Below are 23,048 nucleotides of genomic sequence, written 5' to 3' on the forward strand. Positions count from 1 at the left end.
CAGTTTTGTCGATTGAGCAACCCTGTATATCGATATTTTGTCGAACATGTCGCAGAAATGGTTCGAGGGTTAATATGAATATCATTGGGGACAATGGGCATCCCTGTCTAGTACCGTTGCTCATGTTAAAGTATGAGGAGGTTACCTCATTAATTCTTACCGCCGCAGATGGAACAGAGTATATAGCCTCATTTACCAAATGCTTTCCCAACTCCAATATGGGTCAACGTCTCCTTTAGAAATGTCCAAATTATTATTTTTCAATTACGACTTGCTTGCCTCACATACAGCAGCACCCCAATCTGATTCATTTCAGTTAGATTTTTTTTTTTCCAGGTGGTTTTTGCACCGAAATATGTTTTTTTTTTTTTTTTATCAAAGGGGCCTGCTTTGACTGGCAGACAAAAATTTGCCAGTAGTTAGCAAAGGCTGTCCCTGTTCTTGCTACTGCACAACTGTCCTGCCACTGGTCAAATCTCTATCTCACGTTACTAGGGACTGCAGATGATACAGCAGTGTGGCAACTGGCCAGCAGCAGACCATATTTAATGAAAATTGGCCTAAATGTACTAGGAACAAATAGTACAAGAAGGTGTTTAACTACTAAAATTACTTGGCTGCAGATGAAACGAAGCTAGGCCAGATTTATTAAAGAGATAAAGTTTGATTTGAATTTTTACTTTTTCTATGGAGAAATAGGGAATAAATGCTTTACTGTATGAGAGTATGTGTACTGCATTTATCTGATGACTGAGCATGGTCCTAGTGCTGTGTGAGTTATATGAGGACAGGGGCTCTCACTGTTCTTCTTTAACCACTTCTCTACCACGCGAATTCCAGCACTCCTCTCCTACATGTAAATATCATAATTTTTTTGCTAGAAAATTACATAGAACCCCCAAACATATATCTTTTTTTGGTAAATATATATCCTAAAATATAAACACGCTGAATGGTGAAAAAAACTGTGAAAAAGAAAACAAAAGCAGCTGCCACACACAAAGTGCTACTCACTAGAAAATGTAAGATATGAAAAAGTGGCGCTTACAAATAGTAATAAACGTGCAAAACTAAGTATAAATGAGTGCAGATGTAAATAAACAAAATTAATGTGAAGTGAAGTCCAAATAAAATATTGTAAATGTTCCAATCCAGAATGGAAAACCTTCTAGGTGCAGTAAACCACAGACGCTCAAGAACTTTTCAGGTGTAAATCAATACCCCCATATGTGTCCCTACTCACCAAATGACGATGACCTCCAGCTTTGCAGTCTGGGGGTCACTTCAGGCTTAAATGATGGTATCCAGAGAAGTTCAGGAGCAGTGATCAAAGGATTCTTATTAGAAATTCTCAGCAGAATCGCCAGGCACCAAAAAAAAGATAAAAAATGAAACTAATAGTGAAAGTACTGTTTAAAAGGAATTTATTCCACATACAAATGGGTACTCACAAAGCAGCTGATAAAAACAGGCATGTAAAGGGATTGTAGATGTATCCAGACGCCGCTCACAGGCGTGCGTTCCAAGGACCAGGAAGTGCGTTCCATGGAGCTGGAAATGACGTCAGTGCCGCCGGAAATGCGTCAACATGTTTCGCCCACCCACAGGGCGTTATCAAAAAGGGGGCAATTTTTTTTTTTATTGTTTATTTTACTTAATTTATTTTTTTTTTACACTTTCCCTTAAAAACTTTTTTTATCACTTTTATTACTATTACAAAGAATGTAAACATCCCTTGCAATAGGAATAGGGCATGGCAGGTCCTCTTTATGGAGAGATGTGGAGTCTTATAGACCCCACATCTCTCCTCCAGGCTGGAAGGCCTGAGATCAAAAAAAAAAAAATAAACGATCTCAGGCTTTCTAGCCAAGTTCCCGGCATTGTTTACTTCTGTCAGCCTGGAGACATGACATCATAACGTGGCGCCTGGGATTCCAAGAGTCATAGAGACTGCCGGGGACCATCTGGCCCTTGGTTTTCTCTATGGCTAACTTCCGGCGGATTCCTTCTCCGGATCGCCGACCGCATGGGCGAGCCAGTAGAAGCACCGGAGAGTAACGGGAGGGGACGCTATGATTGTTCTTATGGTGCAGGGAATCGCCAACTGAAAAAAATTATATCTGAGTGATGCCTATAGCTACAGGCATCATTTAGATATCCCCACTGAAAGCCCAGGACGTCATACGATGGCCTGTGGTATAGAAGTGGTTAATCAAGATCAGGGCTGAAGTATACAGGTTTTTTTTTTTTTAAAGGTTTTTTTCTAACACTTTTTTGTCACCCATCCCGCTAATCTTTTTTGCTCTCTGCAAATGTATACTGAACAACCTACGATGAAGAAGCAAACTTTCCCTCTGATGGGTTCCCTGATATTCTCTCAAGGCCCTGAGGCAGCAGGTTGAGTCTAAGCAAACTGCCCGTGGCCAACATGCAGCTGGGGCTTCACTTACAAACAGGGCTTCCAAGACTACTCCTATGGTAATCACTGCCCAAGCACACACAGATACCACCTGCTTGGATGCTGGTCTGAGATCACCTTTCCGCATCTCCCTGATCATAGTCCAGATTTAGTTACAAGATTCCAGATTTACCATGCTTCAAATTAGGGCTCTGGGAGTCCAACTGAACACTCAGGACTTGTGTTACATGGGGCCCTGGGTCTTCTGGCATGTGTTTGATGAGTGAGTTAACTCTAACTGCCAAGAGGGTGACTCCTTTTCCCTAATTATCGCCTGCTCCTGAGCCGATTAGGTTTGCACAAGTAATTCAATGAGGCTGGATGAGGTGGAAAGTGTGATGTCACTGCCCTGCCTCCAGTCAGAGAATGCTTTGCATTCTTTCAGAAAATGCAAAGCATTCTCTGAATAGTACCTGTGCTGAGCAGGCAACCTCCTGCATTCAGAACACATTATGACACGGAAGCAAGTAAAGATCAATGAATCACTGTAGCAGTGTCTACTTCAGTGATTTCCAGCTTCCAGGGAGATCGATAAGGTTTAATATATACATAGTTGGTCCAAGCTGGACCAAAAAAAAAAAATTTAAAAATATACCACATACAAATGGGTACTCTTTAAGTTGTATAATAACTACACACTTGTCTATACAATGGTGCTGCACTGCATTACACATGGAGTGTGGAGGAGGATAGTCCCCTCCCCAAAGATCGCAATAATGGTTCATAACATGAATTGGTTCACATCCTGGCTGTGCTAATGTAACAGCCCCAATATCTACACAGAAGGGGGTGCTGTGGTGCTACTCACTAAGCAGAGTTCCCACAGTTTACTCTTCAGGGACTGGGCCACATAGTTTCCCCTTTCCCAAGCCCCCCGGGGGGGATTGCTTCCTCCTAGCACGCAATCCTCTTGTTCTGCTGCAGACTGATGACCTCAATTAGCCCATTCTCCCACTATATATACCGGGCTGGCTAGAATAGGACACACATCCTGTTCACACATTAAAACGGAACACCTGCCAACATGCTGCTGAAGGTTCTTACTGGGGCACAAATACAAGGAACTTTCTTAGGTGAACATGTGGGCACCCAGAGGTTAACATCCTGCTGATGATTTGCTGAGTGGTAAGAGAATAAAAAAGAAGACATTGGAGAAAATATTTTGATCTCTAATGTTTAGAGCAATAAATCTATTAGTTTATAGTCTTTCATAAACTTTATGAAGCATTGTAATTCTGATATTTCATTTTTATGGCAAACAATGTAATGAGAAGAGAAGAGTCATGTATGAGACATTAATCAAAACTTATGACAAACACCACACAATGAATAGGTTCTGGCTCAACGTAAAGCAGTTCTCATTTAATTACACATCTAATTTAATTGCATTCATCAAATCTAGGGGATGTGATTATGTTTAACCAAACATCACCCACATATTAAGTAGATATGTAGAGAAAATGGCTCTGCCGAATTAATAATTTAACAACAGCCTTAGTTTACACAACAAAGCAATCTCATGTTCTTTTTACAAATTGAACCTGAGAACAACCCCAAGTCATACAACAATAAAAACTGAGTTTGTACTCAGCAAATATGTTCTGAAATTTAAAAATATATGCAGTACAGGGCTTCATTCTAAGGACTGTCTTAAATGAGAACTGTCTGTTGCTCTCTACAGGTTTGCAGGATGTAAGTTTATTTTTTCTTTACACTATAATCCAGCAAAGAGACAGAAAAAACGCAACCCTTTCCTTTATTTTCAAGCAGCAATGTTGATGAGCCTGGACATCATACATAGTTCTGATCTGATAAGAACCAGTCACAACTCAGATTATGCAAGAATCTGAATAATCAGTCTTTATGACAACTAGACTTATTGTTTTGAAAGATTCAAATGTTCTAACTTATTTAGCCTTATTTACTTTGCCTATGTCCGACTCTGCAGCCTAAGTGAGGAGATGAAAGGTTCAAAGAAGTCTTAAGCTGGCCATACACTATTAGAATTTAATTTGAAAATTTGTGTTTTAAGAATGATTGTTCTTTTTAAAATGGTTAGCGGAGCACATTGTCCCCCTTAAAAATGCAATAAAATACTGCTCAGAATTTTTTAACCACTTAAGGACCAGCCTCATTTTGGATTTTAGGTGTTTACATGTTTAAAACAGTTTTTTTTTGCTAGAAAATTAATTAGAACCCCCAAACATTATATATGGGTTTTCTTCTAACACCCTAGAGAATAAAATGGCGGTCATTGCAATACTTTTTTTTGCACTGTGTTTGCGCAGCGGTCTTAAAAGCGCACTTTTTTTGGAAAAAATTCACTTTTTTAAATAAAAAAATAAGACAACAGTAAAGTTAGCCCATTTTTTTTTTTTATATTGTGAAATATAATGTTACGCCAAGTAAATTGATACCCAACATGTCACGCTTGAAAATTGCGCCCGCTCGTGGAATGGCGTCAAACTTTTACCCTCAAAAATCTCCATAGGTGACGCTTAAAAAATTCTACAGGTTGCATATTTTGTGGTACAGAGGAGGTCTAGGGCTAGAATTATTGCTCTCACTCTACTGGTCGTGGCAATACATCACATGTGTGGTTTGACCACCGTTTTCATATGCAGGCGCTACTCGTGTATGCGTTCGCTTCTGCGCGCGAGCTCGTCGGGACAGGGGGGGTTTTAAAAATTTTTTTTTATTTTTATTATTTATTTTACAATATTTTATTTATTTTTACACTGTTTAAAAAAAAATGGTGTCACTTTTATTCCTATTACAAGGAATGTAAACATCCCTTGTAATAGAAAAAAGCATGACAGGACCTCTTAAATATGAGATCTGGGGTCAAAAAGACCTCAGATCTCATATTTACACTAAAATGCAATGAAAAAAAAAAAAAAAAAAAAGTCATTTAAAAAAATGACATTTGAAAAAATGTGCCTTTAAGGGGCGTGGACAGAAGTGATGTTTTGACATTGCTTCCGCCCAGCAGTGTCATGGAGACGAGTGGGTGCCATCTTAGCCTTACCCATCTCCAGGCACAGGACGGAGACGGATGCGATCGCCTCCGCTACCGATGGCTCCGGTAAGCGGCGGAGGGCACCGGATCGCGGCGGGGGGGCCCCTCTCCCACCACCGATAAAAGTGATCTTGCGGCGAATCTGCCGCAGGGACCACTTTTATCTGAAAGCCGGCCGCCGCACGAAAACGGGGATACCGGGGTTATGGCAGCTAGCTGCAGCGGTCGGTAAGTGGTTAATAGGTTTTTTTGGCATTCACAAAAAAAGGCTACCAAAATACAACATGAGTTATTTTATGAAGTCTTGCTGTATTTTAGTAGTGAAAACATGCGGTAATTTAACACCTGGCACTAACCGGCATATTTATTAACAATAATAAATCAGCAATGTTAAAGAGCGGGCGGCTACCTGCGTCCTTAACAACCATTAAACAACATGGTTGTTAAGGAGCCAGCGGATGCTGCATCCTTAACAGCTGATGAATCATCAGTCCTCAGCGAGATTCTCCGCTGACAGCTGAATAAAAACAAAAAAAACAAAAAAAAACAAAAGCCAGCAATAAAAAAAAATCAGGAAAGGGCAGCATAGAGTCCACCAATTCAATACCAGACCCTTATCCGAGCATGCACCTGGCAGGTCAGGAAAGGGAGGGAACGAGCAAGCACCCCCACCAACCCTGAATCATACCAGGACACATGCCTTCAATATGGGGTGACCCATAACCCATGAAAAAGTTCAGTTTGCGCCAAAGGCTCCCGCCATCTGACAGCAGAGGTGTCAGGACGGCGGCAGCCTTTGGCGCAAACTGACCTTTTATTTTCTTTTTTTTATCAGGTCAGCAGTGGTGGCGGGCATTATGATTGATGATGGATCTACATCAGGGGACATTTATTTTTATTTTTTTAATAAAGAACTTGTCAAAAACTGTCTATTGTCTTTTTTAACACAACACTTTTTTTTGGGGGGGGGGGGTGAATGAGTAGGGGTACTATGTACATCTACTCATTCACATGGAGGGGGGGTGGGATCTGGGGACTCCCTTGTTAAAAGGTGCTTCCAGATTCCAATGAGACCCCTGCTTGCAGACCCCTACAACCACTGGCAAGAGTTGTGGGGAAGAGGCCCTTTTCCCCACTGATGTGGGGGCAAGGTGCTTTGGGGGGAGACGGAGCCCCTCCCAAAGCACCCCCCCATGTGCTTGCTCGTCCCCTCCTGTTCCTGACCTGCTGGGCTGCATGCTTGGATAAGGGTCTTGTATGGATCCCGCCCCATACCCGAAGGGCCTGGTATGCATTGGGGAGGAGGGGACCCCACGCTGTTTTTTTCCCAATTTTATTGCCACCAATTCTTTTTTTTTAGATTCAGCTGTAAGCGGGTTGCATTTACTTATTTATTTCCTTCTGTGAATGGATTTTAACAGCTGTTTTTAGCGTTTATCTGTAAATACCGCACAAATGGTCTAGTGAATTGACAGTTTCAGGATCACATGAGATGTTTAGGGAAAATGTGTCCTGACACCTAAATAGCTCATGCGAGTCAATGGAGCCCATTGACGTTTGTTTATATTCACAGTGATGAGGAAATTTAAAGGAGCAGGATGAACATTTTTGAACAAACGACTTTCTAACAGTGAATGTGGTTTTGGTTAAGAAAGTCCATTCACACCAAAATCGAATGTCAAAGAAATTTTTTTGAAGTATTTTTAAAACAACATTTATCAAGTCATTGAATGTACAGGAGAATTTTTGTATGCATGCTCGTACAAACATTGGCTCAAAAATCTACTGCCCCGTGCACACGGTCGGACTTTGTTCGGACATTCCGACAACAAAATCCTAGGATTTCTTCTGACGGATGTTGGCTCAAACTTGTCTTGCATACACACGGTCACACAAAGTTGTCGGAAAATCCGATCGCTCTGAACGCAGTGACGTAAAACACGTACGTCAGGACTATAAACGGGGCAGTGGCCAATATCTTTAATCTCCTTATTTATTCTGAGCATGCGTGGCACTTTGTGTGTCGGATTTGTGTACACACGATTGAAATTTCCGACAACGGATTTTGTTGTCGGAAAATTTTATAGCCTGCTCTCAAACTTTGTGTGTCGGAAAATCCGATGGAAAATGTGTGATGGAGCCTACACACGGTCGGAATTTCCGACAACAAGGTCCTATCACACATTTTCCGTCTGAAAATCCGACCGTGTGTACGGGGCATACTAGTGTACTACAGCTTTAGAGTTGCCACCCAAATAATTGCTTGATCTCATGATCTCGTATGGTGTCTGATAGATAATGAATTAGTGAACGAACAAGTGTAAGGTCAAGTTATGTTGAGCTTAAATAACAGTCAGAATACTCAGTCTTCAATTATGCTAAATTTGAAGTCTTACATATGAAAAAATGAATATTTTCTCATGTTCAAGCACATTCTACTTTGTCCAAATTGTTATTTTTTTTAAAAATACTGAAAAGATCTGACTCATGAGATATGCCTAGGGTGAATAATGGTGTGGCTTCAGTTGCAATCCCTGTTGTTCATTTTAGCCTGGTCCCCAACTGCATCCTGACCTTTATGTCAACCCTCTCCCCCTTTACTCTTCCTTGTTTATCCTATTTTTACTGCCCCCCAGCAAAGACTTTTTATAATGCAGATCACATCAAGCAGGTATGTCCTGCAGCAGAGCTGTACAGGGAAGCTGTCGATGGTAAGTATTGACTGCAGTGAAACTTTCCCATACTGTACATGCCCTGTTGTGGTTCTGTGATCTATGGTGTCACACGTCCAAGTACAGGGTATGCATGGGAAGCATCAATGTCTGCATTTGACCTACAGTTGACCACCCTCTGACCTGCATTTGACCTCCTTCTAAGCTCTATCATCTTGTTTTTTGATATTTTTGCATCCCCTTACATCGTAGCAGAAGAGAAGCAAGTTTTGACAAAAAAAAGCCATAAGACACATTCTGTAACTAGAACAAGATCATTTTAAAGCAAGTCCTTCGGTAATAAGGGGAAAATACTTATATAAAAAAAAAACACAAAGGCAAATGAACAAAATAAAAAAAAATAACTATAATAATAACTATGAATGAATCATCGAAGAAAAATAGCTGCAAAAAAAAAAAAAAGAAAACAAGGCCCTCTGCATTTATAGTTGCGATGCTTTCAAAACCTGTCTCCTGATTCATCTTCACTAAGTAGGTTACATTTTTTCTATAATAATTCATTTTCCTTTACCCCAGAAAGCAAGCATTGTTATTTGCTTTTATTTTCACATTGTTCAGTTGTAGGACCAAAAGCCTGTTTTAAGCCTTTGTCCACAACAAAGGTAAAATGCTCTAGGTCGTGGTGATTTTCCTGTATAGCACATAGGGAAGATTATTGTATGTGTGTATAGCTTACAACAGAATGTACAATGAATGCACTTGTAAAAAAAAAAGTCTCTACAGAAAATTATATAATTGGATTCATTATTTCCAATGTAATAGCGCATTTATTCATTTACTATAGTCTCGGCTACTATGTGGCTTCATTCCACTGCTTTGACTAATTGTAGATGAAATAAGGTGCCTGTTGTTTTTATTTCTCTCCACAGCTGCGTATATGAAAGCAATTTCGCTGTAGATGACACGGAGGGGACTTTGGCATATGGAAAAAAGGCATTATTTGGATATAACGTTTCCTTAGAAACTTACTGAAATATCCCCTGTGGAGCTTCTGTTTGTAAGAAGTCTCAAAGGTTGGGAAGATAAGAAAGAATCACTTTTATAAAGATGGTGTGTTCAGCTCTGCTACTACTTTACATACTCTGCAAATCTGAATTTTTCATAACATTTGTCTAAGCCCAGAAAAACCTACTGTATATAAATATCAATCTAGAAATATAACCAAACTAAACATTTTTTTATAGCAATGCAGGTGTTGCCCTGGGGAACATGTATCAATGCAATTTTTTTTTTTTAAACCTGCCTTATTGACAATTGATTTACACCAAGGGATACAATTTTTTTTTAATAAAGGAATTGGAAAAATTTGGGGTGAATGGGTACTATGTACCCCATACTCATTCACATGGGAGGGGCCAGGATCTGGGGGTCCTCTTGTTAAAGGGGCTTCCAGATTCCGATAAGCCACCCCGCCCGCAGACCCCGACAACCACAGAACAGGGTTGTCGGGGAGAGGCCTTTGTCCCCATCAAAATGGGGACAACGTGCTTTCGGGTGGGGGCGGAGCTTCCTCTGCCCCAAAGCACCCCCCCATGTTGAGGGCATGTGGCCTGGTATGGTTCAGGAGGGGGGGTGCTTGCTCATCCCCCTCCTTTGCTGACCAGCCAGGCTGCATGCTTAAATAAGGGTCTGGTATGGATTTTGATGGGGACCCACGCAATTTTCTTTTTAATTTTGGCGTGGGGTTCCCCTAAAATCCATACCAGACCTGAAGGGCGAACACCCTGCAAATTCGGGTGTACTTCGAACAGGCAAATGTTCGGCCCGAGCATTGTTCGCCCAACACTAAATAAATATATAAAAGTTTCCTATATAGCCAAGTGCAAGCAGAAGTTGTATGTTATCAGTGAGGACAGGCTAGAACAGAGGCCATCTGAGCTGGCTGGCAATTTTTGGAAATATAACAGGAAGTGATCCATCTATAGCAAAATAATGCTTTTACTTGCTGTTTTAAAGTGGCTGTAAACCCTCACATATACCCAGTGAAGTGAACAGCCTCATATGATACACAGGGATGAAACAGATCCTCCTACACTGGTTTTACTTGTTTACCTGCAGTCTTCTCTTGACTACACCCCTTCAAAAGGGCAGAAGAGTGTTAAAATCTATCTTCATTTGTCAGAAGCACAGAGGAGGGGGCGGAGAGGCTGCAGTAACAGTATGTGAGAGCTGATTGGAGGAAAGGCACAAACCCCCCTCCACATAGCAGAAGAAATGTGTTCTGAATAGACAAGCTGTTTGCTGAGCCCCACACACACACACACACACACACACAAATTTGTCAAATGTGTTGAGAAAACTTCTCAGAAGTGACTCATGCTGATAACAGAGGAACGAAGCACCAGAGAGAAACAACATTTAGAGATTTGGAGTGAGATATGTAAACACTGTAGATATATGTGCTTTGCTCAGATTTCATGACTGAGGTTTACAAACACTTTAAAGTCAAATGTCTTTAGTTTTAACACATTCTTAAATTCAAATGTTTATGTTTTAGCACAGTCTTGAAAGTGACAGACATTGAACTGCTAGCATTCCAACCTAATGTATTGTGTTACATCAGTGTGATAGAGCTGAATGGTTTCTTTTGCTTACCATTACATTAGCTTTCAACATGTAGATATCTATATTTAGGGTTTAGGGCAGGAAACATTCTCGCAGTGCTTTACACTTCCCAGCATACAGCATAGATTTGTGAAAGTGTAACTTAAAAGCTCTGACCATGGGTTGTCATAAACAAAGAAGGTGGAAATATTTACAAGTGATTACAAACCTAATTATTAATGACAAGTCTCAAAGAAGTGTCCAGGAAATGTTATTTGCAGGTCTAGACAATTTACTGAAACAGAAAAAGATCTTTCTTTATCCTAATCCTGATGTAAAGATTTACTTTATGCGATGCCTCTTGATGTGTACATCTGCTTCCTTCCATTCAATTTATATCGTTCCCTCAGCACTGGTACCACTTTTTGCTACTTCTTCTTACAATGAGCACTCCTGGCATGCAGCCATTTTCTGACTTTGTCTAAAGTGGCAAGCCACTGCTTATACCCCCTCTGTGTCCTCCAATGAGCATGCTCCTCTGCCTTCACTGTGTAATCAGTGTGTGTCCTACCCAGATGTTCAGGGACGTGACACTCTCTGGCTAGAAGTGAGTAGTAGTAATAGGGGTTTGAAAATTAGTGTTGGCCACATTGGAACTTTTACTTAATAAAAAAAAAAAAAAAAAAAAAAAAAAGGTGAGGATTCAATTCTACTTAGATTTAAAGTGAAAAGTCTGTTTTTTTTAAAACAAAAAACAAACAAACATATTATACTTACCTCCTCTGTACTGTGGTTTTGCACAGGGCAGCCTGGATCCTCCTCTTCTTGAGTCCCTCTTTTGTGCTCTGGGCCCCTCCCTCCTGTCGAGTGCCCCCACAGCAAGCAGCTTGCTATGGGGTCACCTGAGCCAAGCTGCAGCTCCGTATGTCCATTCAGACACAGAGCTGCGGTTCGGCCCTGTCCCCTCTCTCTTCTGATTGGCTAACTGACTTTGATTGACAGCAGCAGGAGCCAATGGCACCGCTGCTGTGTCTCAGCCAATCAGGAGGGAGAGTCCTGGATAGCCAAGGGACTCGTGGACTGCGCTGGATAGAGATGGGCTCAGGTAAGTTTTAGGGAGGCTGAGGGGGCTGCTGCACACTGAAGGTTTAGTATCTTAATGCATAGAATGCATTAAGATAAAAAAATCCTTCTGCCTTTACAACCACTTTAAGAGGTTTTTGGAGGTCAAACATAACTGCTACTTCCCCTGTTTACCAGCTAAGTGCTGATGTTGTATTCTTTAGAGAAAAAGCAACATTTTGTTTCCACTACACATATTCTTTTTAGCTGCCTTTATCTTCAGTTTTAGCTTTTGGTAGATTTATTAGCTTTACAGAAAAAAGTAATGACCTGTCATTACGGTCTATCTTTTTCTAGGCCCCAGGGAAACAACAGGTGTCAGGCAGGAGCATAGTTATTGCTCTTATTCAGGGTCATAGAAATCATTAGGGTGCCAATAAGTTGATTGCATAATACATTTCCAGCGTCAAGGTCTGCAGCCTTGCTTCGAGATATATAGAATAGAGAACCCTTGGCTGCCTTAAGAGCCTGTCCATAACCATCATGTATCTCTTACCAGTTTCCCAGGTTAGCTGTTCAACTAACAGCACAGTGTGTACATAGGAGTAGGAATGCTGTGAGCGATCTCAGGCTCTGGTGTGGTAGAGGTGCAGGCAAGGTCCGGGCACATGGTTCTATCCTACGCCTGATGGTCTCCTGATGAATGTTCTCCCAGCTATATGGAGGCTATATGGAGGCATCCAAGGGCAGGAGCTATAAGCAGGGGGATCTCCTGCATGGTTAGGTCTGAACGGAGCCAAGCTTAAATGCAGTTATACAAGTAGTTTTGCTGCCAGCAAGATCCTACATAAAATCTTGTCCGCACTATGTACATTATATGCCCTGTGTGTATGGAGCCTTGAACTATTCAATGGCATATAGATAAAAACATACAAGTAAAATGTTGCAGGTTTGAAACAGAGGCTTAGTTTATAAAATGTGCCTATTCTTTAGAATAACAACAATTGTAAAATTAGCCATAGATGAACAAATTTTACAAGAGTAATGCCTTCATGCCCTTTTCATCCTTTAGTGAATTCCTACAAAGCTGAATGGTCTCCCAGTAGTCACACGCAATGGCTATATCTGCTTATTTGTTAGAAAATATTGGGTCGCTCAGGCATATTATATTCTTACCCGGTATGTGAAAGTCATTCTGCAGGGCAAGGGATCTGGGAACACCACTAAGAAAAGAAGATTGCTTTCTCTTGGCTTGGATTGTCCTTGGAGGCCTATATTTGCCCTTAGCATGCAGATTTTCAAATGATTCACTCACATTGTAGGAACCAGGAGGTGGTGCATCCTAAAATAGAATTCAAAGAGAAAATTGTAAATAAAACTGATTTTATGTGTTCAGATTAAGAAATCTATAAAGCACATTGTTAATAACCTTTCCTGTCTGCTCTAGCATATGCCAAGGAGATTCATGTGTCAAAGTAGTTGTTGGCATGACTGAGACCAATGACCTGCTGACCTTTTGTCAGTATTTATTCGATTTGATAGAATGAAACAAAAGGCAACTGATACCCATTTTTTGGCAATGCAAACCCTTTTATTCTGAAGGCTCCGACAGAATGTGAGGATACAGCTAAAAGTTGAGCATGTCACATTGTCCCCCATACCCAAAAGCACTTAGTATTTACTGATGGCTGCTACGGAGTAGTTAAAAAGTGAACATCAGTAGGTATCCATTTTTCTCACAGGGAATGGACAAACATGCAGCGCTCGATGGGTGCTAGCAATCAAAGATTGTTGTAAATAGTGTAAAAAAATCAAGTTCATTTATTGGACGCACATCAAAATTAAAAGTCTGACATTGAAGATTAAAATCGAACAGTAAAATCAACCTTAGTTAAAAACAAAAACACTGTCAGAATTGAAGTACTCCGAGATAGTAGTGTCAGAGATCCGCCGTGACTCCAGTAAGCAAAGGGTTAATGTCAGCAAGTGTGCTGTGTGTGTCAAGCCTCAGTGGCAGACTCTGTGGCTGTAATGTACATAAATATTGGAATGGGAGGGTTACAGCTCGCTGAAGTGCAACAGAGGGTGGAACGAGGAATGTCAACCTCACTGTGACCAGGGATGTAATGTAAACCATGTCAGAAGATTCCACTGGTCCCGCTGGCTGGCCAATCACGCTGGGACCTGGCTTCCTGAATGGCGCTCTGGCTTGTGCACCTGAATCCAAGGACCGGAAGAACCCGATCTGAGCCAATCAGAGCCGATAAATGCCGGACGTGAGGAGAAACCAATGCTGTGCGGAGACCAATGCTGGGTGGAGACCAATGCTGGGCGGATCGCAAGCTCCGTTATGTTGCCGTGGCGACCGTGACTAACATGTTTCACAAGCCTGCGTGAAAGGACTTTGACAAAGCGCAGGCACGTGAAACATGTTAGTAACGGTTGCCACGGCAACATAACAAAGCTTGCGATCCGCCCAGCATTGGTCTCCGCAGGCTTGAGGCTTGACACACACAGCACACTTGCTGACATTAACCCTTTGCTTACTGGAGTCACGGCGGATCTCTGACACTACTATCTTGGAGTACTTCAATTCTGACAGTGTTTTTGTTTTTAACTAAGGTTGATTTTACTGTTCGATTTTAATCTTCAGTGTCAGACTTTTAATTTTGATGTGCATCCAATAAATGAACTTTATTGTTTACACTATTTACAGCAATCTTTTATTGCTGGCTTCCATCGAGCGCTGCATGTTTGTCCATTTGCTATTTATTTCCCTCCATGAGTTGGCAGCTGCACTGGGCTCTAGCCTTTTGATGAAGTATCAGTAAGAAAAGACAATGGTTTTATAATGATGCCAGTTTTAGTGCTTAAGGACCCACATTGTTTTTCCTCACAGGGAAACCTGTCACTTTGCCCTGACTGAACTATTTCAGGGGGTTTCCCTCAATTACTGTCCTAGTGACCACAAGGACCATAGGGTGAGTACATGGATTGAAAACTGGCTACAAGGGCGAGTTCAGAGGGTGGTGATAAATTACAAGAACTCGGAATGGTCAGGGGTGGGTAGTGGGGTCCCCCAGGTTCTGCGCTGGGACCAATCCTATTTATTTTGTTCATAAATGACTTGGAGGATGGGGTAAACAGTTCAATCTCTGTATTTGCGGACAATACTAAGTTAAGCAGGCCAATAACTTCTCCACAGGATGTGGAAACCTTAAAAAAGTTCTGAACAAATTAATGGGGTGGGAAACTACATGGCAAATGAGGTTCAATGTAGAAAAATGTAAAATAATGCATTTGGGTGGCAAAAATATGAATGCAATCTATACACTGGGGGGAGAACCTCTGGGGGAATCTAGGATGGAAAAGGATCTGGGGGTCCTAGTAGATGACAGGCTCAGCAGTGGCATGCAATGCCAAGCTGCTGCTAACAAAGCAAACAGAATATTGCCATGCATTAAAAAGGGGATTAATTCCAGAGATAAAAGGATAATTCTCCCACTCTACAAGACTCTGGTCCGGCCGCACCTGGAGTATGCTGTCCAGTTCTGGGCACCAGTCCTCAAGAAGGATGTACTGGAAATGGAGCGAGTACAAAGAAGGGCAACAAAGCTAATAAAGGGTCTGGAGGATCTTAGTTATGAGGAAAGGTTGCGAGCACTGAACTTATTCTCTCTGGAGAAGAGGCGCTTGAGAAGGGATATGATTTCAATTTACAAATACCGTAGTGGTGACTCCACAATAGGGATAAAACTTATTCACGGAAGGGAGTTTAACAAGACACATGGCCACCCATTAGAAGGAAAAAGGTTTAACCTTAAACTATGTAGAGGGTTCTTTACTGTAATGCCCCGTACACACGGTCGGATTTTCCAACGGAAAATGTGTGATAGGACCTTATTGTTGGAAATTCTGACCATGTGTGGGCTCCATCACACATTTTCCATCGGATTTTCCGACACACAAAGTTTGAGAGCAGGCTATAAAATTTTCCGACAACAAAATCCGTTGTCGTAAATTCCGATCGTGTGTACACAAATCCGACGGACAAAGTGCCATGCATCCTCAGAATAAATAAAGAGATGAAAGCTATTGGCCACTGCCCCGTTTATAGTCCCGACGTACGTGTTTTACGTCACAGCGTTCAGAACGATCGGATTTTCCGACAACTTTGTGTGACCGTGTGTATGCAAGACAAGTTTGAGCCAACATCTGTCGGAAAAAATCCTAGGATTTTGTTGTCGGAATGTCCGAACAAAGTCCGACCGTGTGTACGGGGCATAAGAGCAGCAAGGATGTGGAATTCCCTTCCACAGGCGGTGGTCTCAGCGGGGGGCATTGATAGTTTGAAAAAACTATTAGATAAGCACCTGAATGACCGCAACATACAAGGATATACAATGTAATACTGACATATAATCACACACATAGGTCAGACTTGATGGACTTGTGTCTTTTTTCAACCTCACCTACTATGATATTGCTGCAATATGATTTGTACATTCCAGTGGTGGCTGGTGCTCAAAATTTTTGGGGGGCACAAACAAACTGAAAAATTCTGAAAAACAAACATCAATTTCAGCCTCGCTGTGCCCATCAAATGCAGCCACTGTGCCCATCGATTGCAGCCACTGTGCCATCAAATGCAGCCACTGTGCCCCTCAAACGCAGCCACTGTGCCCATCAAATGCCGCCATTGTGACCATCAAGTGCTGCCACTGTGACCATCAAGTGCTGCCACTGTGACCATCAAATGCTGCCACTGTACCCCATCAAATGCCACCACTGTGCCCATCAAATGCGACCACTGTGCCCATCAAAAGTTCCACTGTGACCCCCGCCCGCTGCCTGGAGGGTCAGGCAGTGGGTGACAGCGGTGAGCTGTGGGACCTTGCAGCGGGTCAGACAGCGGCAAGCTGTGTCCTCCCATGCGTCTCATCCCCTCCTCCTGATAGGCGTCCAATAGCAGCAACTGTCCTTTCAGCCAGTGCCTGTCCTTTCAGCCGGTGATGGGTAACAGACCTGCGCTTCCTTATTGGCGGAGAGGCAGTTCAGTGTTAGAAAAGTGAATATTCATTTGCTTTTCTAACACACCTGGGTGGACTCTGAGCGCAATGCTTTGGCTCTGAGTTCACCTTTTTTGAAGACTATTAGAGCCTATGTCTCCAATTGGGTGCTTCAAAAATACACCTCCGCTACTGTAATTCAGGCGTCCAGTGTCCAAAAAGAGGCCTGATACCTGTATAGGGGGTGATGGCGGCTGCCATGGAAAGATTCATAGAATGCATGAATCTATCCATTATTCATACGGGGGGTGGCTGGAGAGAGGGGGCGACGCCCGTGCTCCCTTAATGGACGCACCGACACTTGTACATTCTTTGTTGAGTGTCTTCACCATATATTCATGGGGAGGCTCCACTAGTGCCTGTAATACTATTACTGGGTCTTCAGGAAGAGAAACCAGGAATTTAGTTTACAACAAAGGTTTGGTGACCAGGAGAGCAGGAAGTGAAGGGAAATCTCCCCAAATTTCAAAGGAGACGTAACCTATTCCTAATGTATCTTAACCTGTACCTAATGTATCTAAAATTACTGCCTGTTCCAAATAGAAAAGATGTTCTCTGCTACAGTCAGGTTCTGCCTTATTACGTAAGCAAAACTCCAGACTAACTTATAAATATGCAGATTACCTGTATATACAGATCTCACAAAAATGAGTACACCCCTCATATTTGTGTAAATATTTTATTATATCTTTTCATGTGACAACACTGAAGAAATTACACTTTGCTACAATGTAAAGTGGTGAGTGTACAGCTTGTATAACAGTGTAAATTTGCTGTCCACTCAAAATAACTCAACACACAGCCATTAATGTCTAAACCGCTGGCAACAAAGTGAGTACACCCCTAAGTGAAAATGTCCAAATTGGGCCCAATTAGCCATTTTCCCTCCCCAGTGTCATGTGATTGAAACTGAGCTGCAGCACAGTGGCCAAGACCATACAGCGGTTTAACAGGACAGGTTCCACTCAGAATAGGCCTCGGCATGGTCTACCAAAGAAGTTGAGTGCATATGCTCAGCGTCATATTCAGAGATTGTCTTTGGGAAATAGACATATGAGTGCTGCCAGCATTGCTGCAGAGGTTGAAGGGGTGGAGGGTCAGCCTGACAGTGCTCAGACCATACGTCACACACTGCATCAAATTGGTCTGCATGGCTGTCATCCCAGGAGGAAGCCTCTTCTAATGATGATACACAAGAAAGCCCACAAACAGTTTGCTGAAGACAAGCAGACTAAGGACATGGATTACTGGAACCATGTCCTGTGGTCTGATGAGACCAAGATAAACTTATTAGGTTCAGATGGTGTCAAGTGTGTGTGGCGGCACCCAGGTGAGGAGTACAAATGACAAGTGTGTCTTACAGTCAAGCATGGAGGTGGGAGTGTCATGGTCTGGGGCTGTATGAGTGCTGCCGGCACTGGGGAGCTACAGTTCATTGAGGAAACTATGAATGCCAACATGTACTGTAAGATATTGAACCAGAGCATGATCCCCTCCCTTCAGGGACTGGGCCGCAGGGCAGTATTCCAACATGATAACGAGTCAAAACACACCTACAAGAGGACCACTGCCTTGCTAAAGAAGCTGAGGGGAAAAGTAATGGACTGACCAAGCATCTCTCCAGATCTAAACTCTATTAAGCATCTGTGGGGCATCCTCAATGGAAGGTGGAGGAGTGCAAGGTCTCTAACATCCATCAGCTGCCGTCATGGAGGAGTGGAAGAGGACTCCTGTGACAACCTGTGAAGCTCTGGTGATCTCCATGTCCAAGAGGGTTAAAGTCAGTGCTGGAAAATAATGGTGCCCACACAAAATATTGCCACTTTGGCCCCAATTTGGAAATTTTCTTTAGGGGTGTACTCACTTTCGTTGTCAGCGGTTTAGAGATTAATGGCTGTGTGTTGAGTTATTTTGAGGTGACAGCAAATTTACACTGTTATACAAGCTGCACACTCACTACTTTACATTGTAGCAAAGTGTCATTTCTTCAGTGTTGTCACATGAAAAAATATATTCAAATATTTACAAAAATGTGAGGGGTGTACTTACTTTTGTGAGATACTGTATGTGACCTCTTTTACCTACCAGTCTTTTGAATGACACAACTCTGCCACACCTTATAACTGATCGGTTGACTTCTGGTTTAGAGTTACAGCTTCCTGTATTGACTTCAGCAATTATTTTATTCAGTGCTCAGGTACAATTCCCCATCTCAACTTGTGAAGCACATTAGCTTTTATAGTGATGGTGTTTTTTTCTTTTATATTCCTATATTGACTGGATGGACAACCAATCAAGAGTATGATGATGGTAATTTACTGCCTAGTAAGCAGGTTGGAGGCAAAGAGGTTACACGGGAAGCTGAAAAGCTGAAGAAAATGGGGGAGAACAGGCATATTAAAGAAAACCTGTCATCAGAAAAATATAAAGGTTGCTGTTATGACCTTCATCTAGAGAAAAAGACAGACATGCTGAACTTTGACTTCTATACTTTCTGACTCAAAGGTCCAAAACAAGATGACAATATGATAGCAATCACGTGCAGAACTCCTGATAAGCATACTTGTTCCAGGTCAGTAACTAAAAGTACTGAAGACACTGGGTCAGCATGAAAATCAGAAAAAAAAAAAAAAAAAGAAAAGAAAATCAAGGTAATGAGCATTTTTAGATACAAGCTAGAAATGGCAAACTCTATATTTCTCTTGTGATTGCTTCCTTAAACCATTGCACGTATAATTCTAGGACTAGAACTATCACTGTTATAAATTATTCAGCACCATGGGGCACATTCCTATCATTAGTTAATTTCAACGTGAGAAAGTCAAAAATTCTGAATTCCTAAATTATGTATCACAGACACTGGCTGGAAGTCAAATAGATGTATAATGTAATCTGGGCATTTCATTATATTAGTGTCACTATTTTGACATAATTCTTAATAATCAGAGAGAAAATGTTTCAGTTTTCAACCCTAATAGCTGACATTTCTGTTTGAGTTCTCATTATAATGCTTAGATACATGAGGTCACATTATAGGATGCCAGTTCTCACTAAGATACACTAACTAAAAAATACTCATGTTCAATTTTCCCACAGTGCTAATGAACCATGTAATATTAATAGTATAATCACAATGTATAAACCACCCAGCATTTACTGTAGTCAATAGCAGTCTATGTCTGCTATATCTTTATAGATTACAAAGGCACTGCAGGGTACTGTTACATACTTCTGAGCTGAGAGTTTATCTCTTTTGTTGCCTTCCCTGATTGTACTTGCAGCACACATGTCACACACACACACACACACATCATTGTGCCCTCCTTCCTTCAAGAACTACAGCTCTGGCATTGAAGGCATGTGAGAGACGTTGTCAGTCCTTCCTCTCCAGCAAAGCACCAGTGTGACTATGCCATCCTGCTGTGCTGACCGTAATTGGATGTTCTCAGCAAAGGAAAATACACCACTACAGCATTAATTGCAAAAGTATAATGCATACAGTATAATCATTATCATGAGTACTTTGCTCATTTTAAGGATTGCTGGGGGGGTAAAGGTGATACTTCTGTTGGGAATTGGGAAGCCTTTTAGCAATAATTTAAAGCATAGTTCCACCCAAAAATGGGATTTCCGCTTTAAGTGATGGTGACCCACTGACATGCCACATTTGGCATGTTATTTTTTTTGAGGGGGGGGGGGATACCCTCTTTTTAAAGCACCCAGCTCCCACTTCCTCCCGGGGCTCCGCGGCACCGGAAGGAAGTTCAGCTCTCCCCCCTCCCTCCCTGCAATCTTCTGGGGCACGTCACAGGTCCCAGAAGATTGCCCGGTGTTTTCGGTCAGATTAGGCGACCCGTCAGAATGTGTAATGGAAGTGACGTTTCATCGCCGCCATCTTGCTACACATCCTGTACTCCTCCACAGTAAGGATACTGTGAGAAGGGGGCAAGCGAACATCTTGTTACACCCATCGGAGTTTTGCATTTTACACTTATTTTTAACAGTAAACTGAGCTTATATAGTGAAATACAGTATTTAGAACTCCGTCTGACTGTTTAGATGTTGAATTTTAAAAGCAGCGGCAAGCCTGCTGATCTCACAGGTTTGCTAATCTGACAGAAGATCGCTGCTTTTAAACTTCAACATCTAAACATCTAAATACTGTATTTCACTATATAAACTCAGTTTACTGTTAAAAAAAAAGTGTAAAATGCAAAATTCCAGTGGGTGTAACAAGCTGTCCACTTGCCCCCTTCTCTGCGTATCCTTACTGTGGAGAAGTGCAGGATGTAGCAAGATGGCGGCGACGAAAGGTCACTTCCATTACACATTCTGACGGGTCGCCTAATCTGACAGAACACCGGCCATTCACAGCGCGTGGCACAGTTTCAATGCCTGCGACGCAGAGAGGAGGGGGAGAGGAGCGGGGCTTTGTTCGCCCACATCGCTGGATCGTGGGACAGGTGAGTGTCTGATTATTAAATTCAGCAGCTACACTTTTTGTAGCTGCTGACTTTTAAATGGGTGGAACTCCGCTTTAAGCATTCCAAAGAAAGTTTTCCAGGAAGGGACCTGTTGGCAGGTTCAACAGGTAAGAAGTCGGAGATGAAGAGGGAACAGAGCAATGGAAAGTATGTAAAAGTTCACATAGAGGGATGTACTATATACATTGAAAAAAATTATTTTGGACATACACTTTATATTGTGATGCTGAGAGAAGCTCAGTACTTACACCGAGGAAACATGCTGAGTATATATATATATATATATATATATATATATATATATATATATATATATATATATATTATATCTTGTGATATGCGGTGGGTTTTGGGTGGGTTTTGTTCAAGTGTAGTGCTTCCCAGTGAGTTGACCCCAGCCAGGTAATCCTGTAAAAAAAAGTGACACAACACAAACAGTTGCTCTCACAGGAGTTTCCACCATCACTTCCAAAACAAATGTCCTTAAGCCTTCTGGCTTTCTTTTGCAGTGCTGCTGCTCAGGCCTTATTCTTAGGCCTCTGGCATGGTCCCTTAGACCACCTCACAACAACCCTGTGCTTACCTTGCATGCACCATCTCCACCTCTTGCAGCTCTCTCTGCACACTCACAGTTTCCTGGTGTTCTGGCCCCCATGCGTACAGCCTATGTCTGTTCACAGATCTGTATGATGCAGACAGATGCACACCTCTGATGGCTCCCTTGCAGCCTCATGAACTTCTTGGAAGGGTGGAAGCCTGAGCTGCTGTCAAGCCTTTGAATTTAAAGGGTGTGCACACCCTCACACACACACAGCCTGCTGGTTTCTGGTAAAACCTGGTCATGAGTTAAAGCCTTCATTTCACCTAAGACTCTTTGAATCCTTAGGACTTCGGAACCCAATCCGGGACTTACAAAACCCATAGGAAGCTGAAAAAACAACTTTCTCAACTCAGTGCCAACATTCTGGAGTCCCTAAAACTTTATCCTTGAGAACTCTGTGTTTTTTACCTCTCACACAGTGGCAGGGTCTAACAATGTCACAATATACTGTAATTAGTGTTTAAATCCAAAATTTATTTAAATATATAACTGAACATGTTCTTCCTTCCTGTGAAAAAGGCTGTCAAATTTGCTTAAATAAGACAACTGCTTTCAAGTGCCAATATTTCTATGATTTTAGTCATTGAAAGTGATTTTAAAAGAGAAAGTCTAGACTTGTGGTAAAAAATACAATAGGGTTTTATTTTAAATGCAGTGTCAAAGTTTTAAAAGTGCTATTTCTTTTATTATAGCAGCAAAGCAATTATCTACAACGGGATTCATAGTTACTAGAATTGCGATGTGACATTTATAGTCATAAAAGTGTTTCGATGATATTGAATAAATACCCAAGTGCGAAATGAAAGAAAGAAAAAGTTCAGATAGACTTACGCAGAAGGCAGTATAAATTAATAAATCTGGGATATGGGAAATTATTAAAAAAAAAATCCACAGAGAAAGTTCTGTGTTATCATGCTTTTCAAATAAATGGTGGCTGAATGAATAAAAATATATACAAATAGCAGCTGTAGAAACATGATTATATTGATGAAGGCACTATATTTGTTACAAAATCTTTTGTGTCTCTTGTGAAATTCAGGTAGTATGCAGGGCTCTTGTACACACGGGATTGCTAAATA

At 41.6% G+C, this 23,048-nt stretch overlaps 1 protein-coding gene across 2 annotated transcripts in view; it reads right to left on the reverse strand.

Moving 5' to 3' along the window:
- Positions 1-23,048, reverse strand: part of STPG2 (sperm tail PG-rich repeat containing 2) — a 1,021,190-nt gene that overhangs the window by 553,955 nt on the left and 444,187 nt on the right. For both annotated transcript variants that reach the window (XM_073601209.1, XM_073601213.1), the window contains exon 12: positions 12,992-13,157. In XM_073601209.1, the coding sequence (XP_073457310.1) occupies positions 12,992-13,157 (166 nt within the window). The remainder of the gene's footprint in view (positions 1-12,991; positions 13,158-23,048) is intronic.

This window comes from Aquarana catesbeiana, linkage group LG01 (genome assembly GCF_042186555.1).
Source record: "Aquarana catesbeiana isolate 2022-GZ linkage group LG01, ASM4218655v1, whole genome shotgun sequence".
NCBI classification, from domain to species: domain Eukaryota; kingdom Metazoa; phylum Chordata; class Amphibia; order Anura; family Ranidae; genus Aquarana; species Aquarana catesbeiana.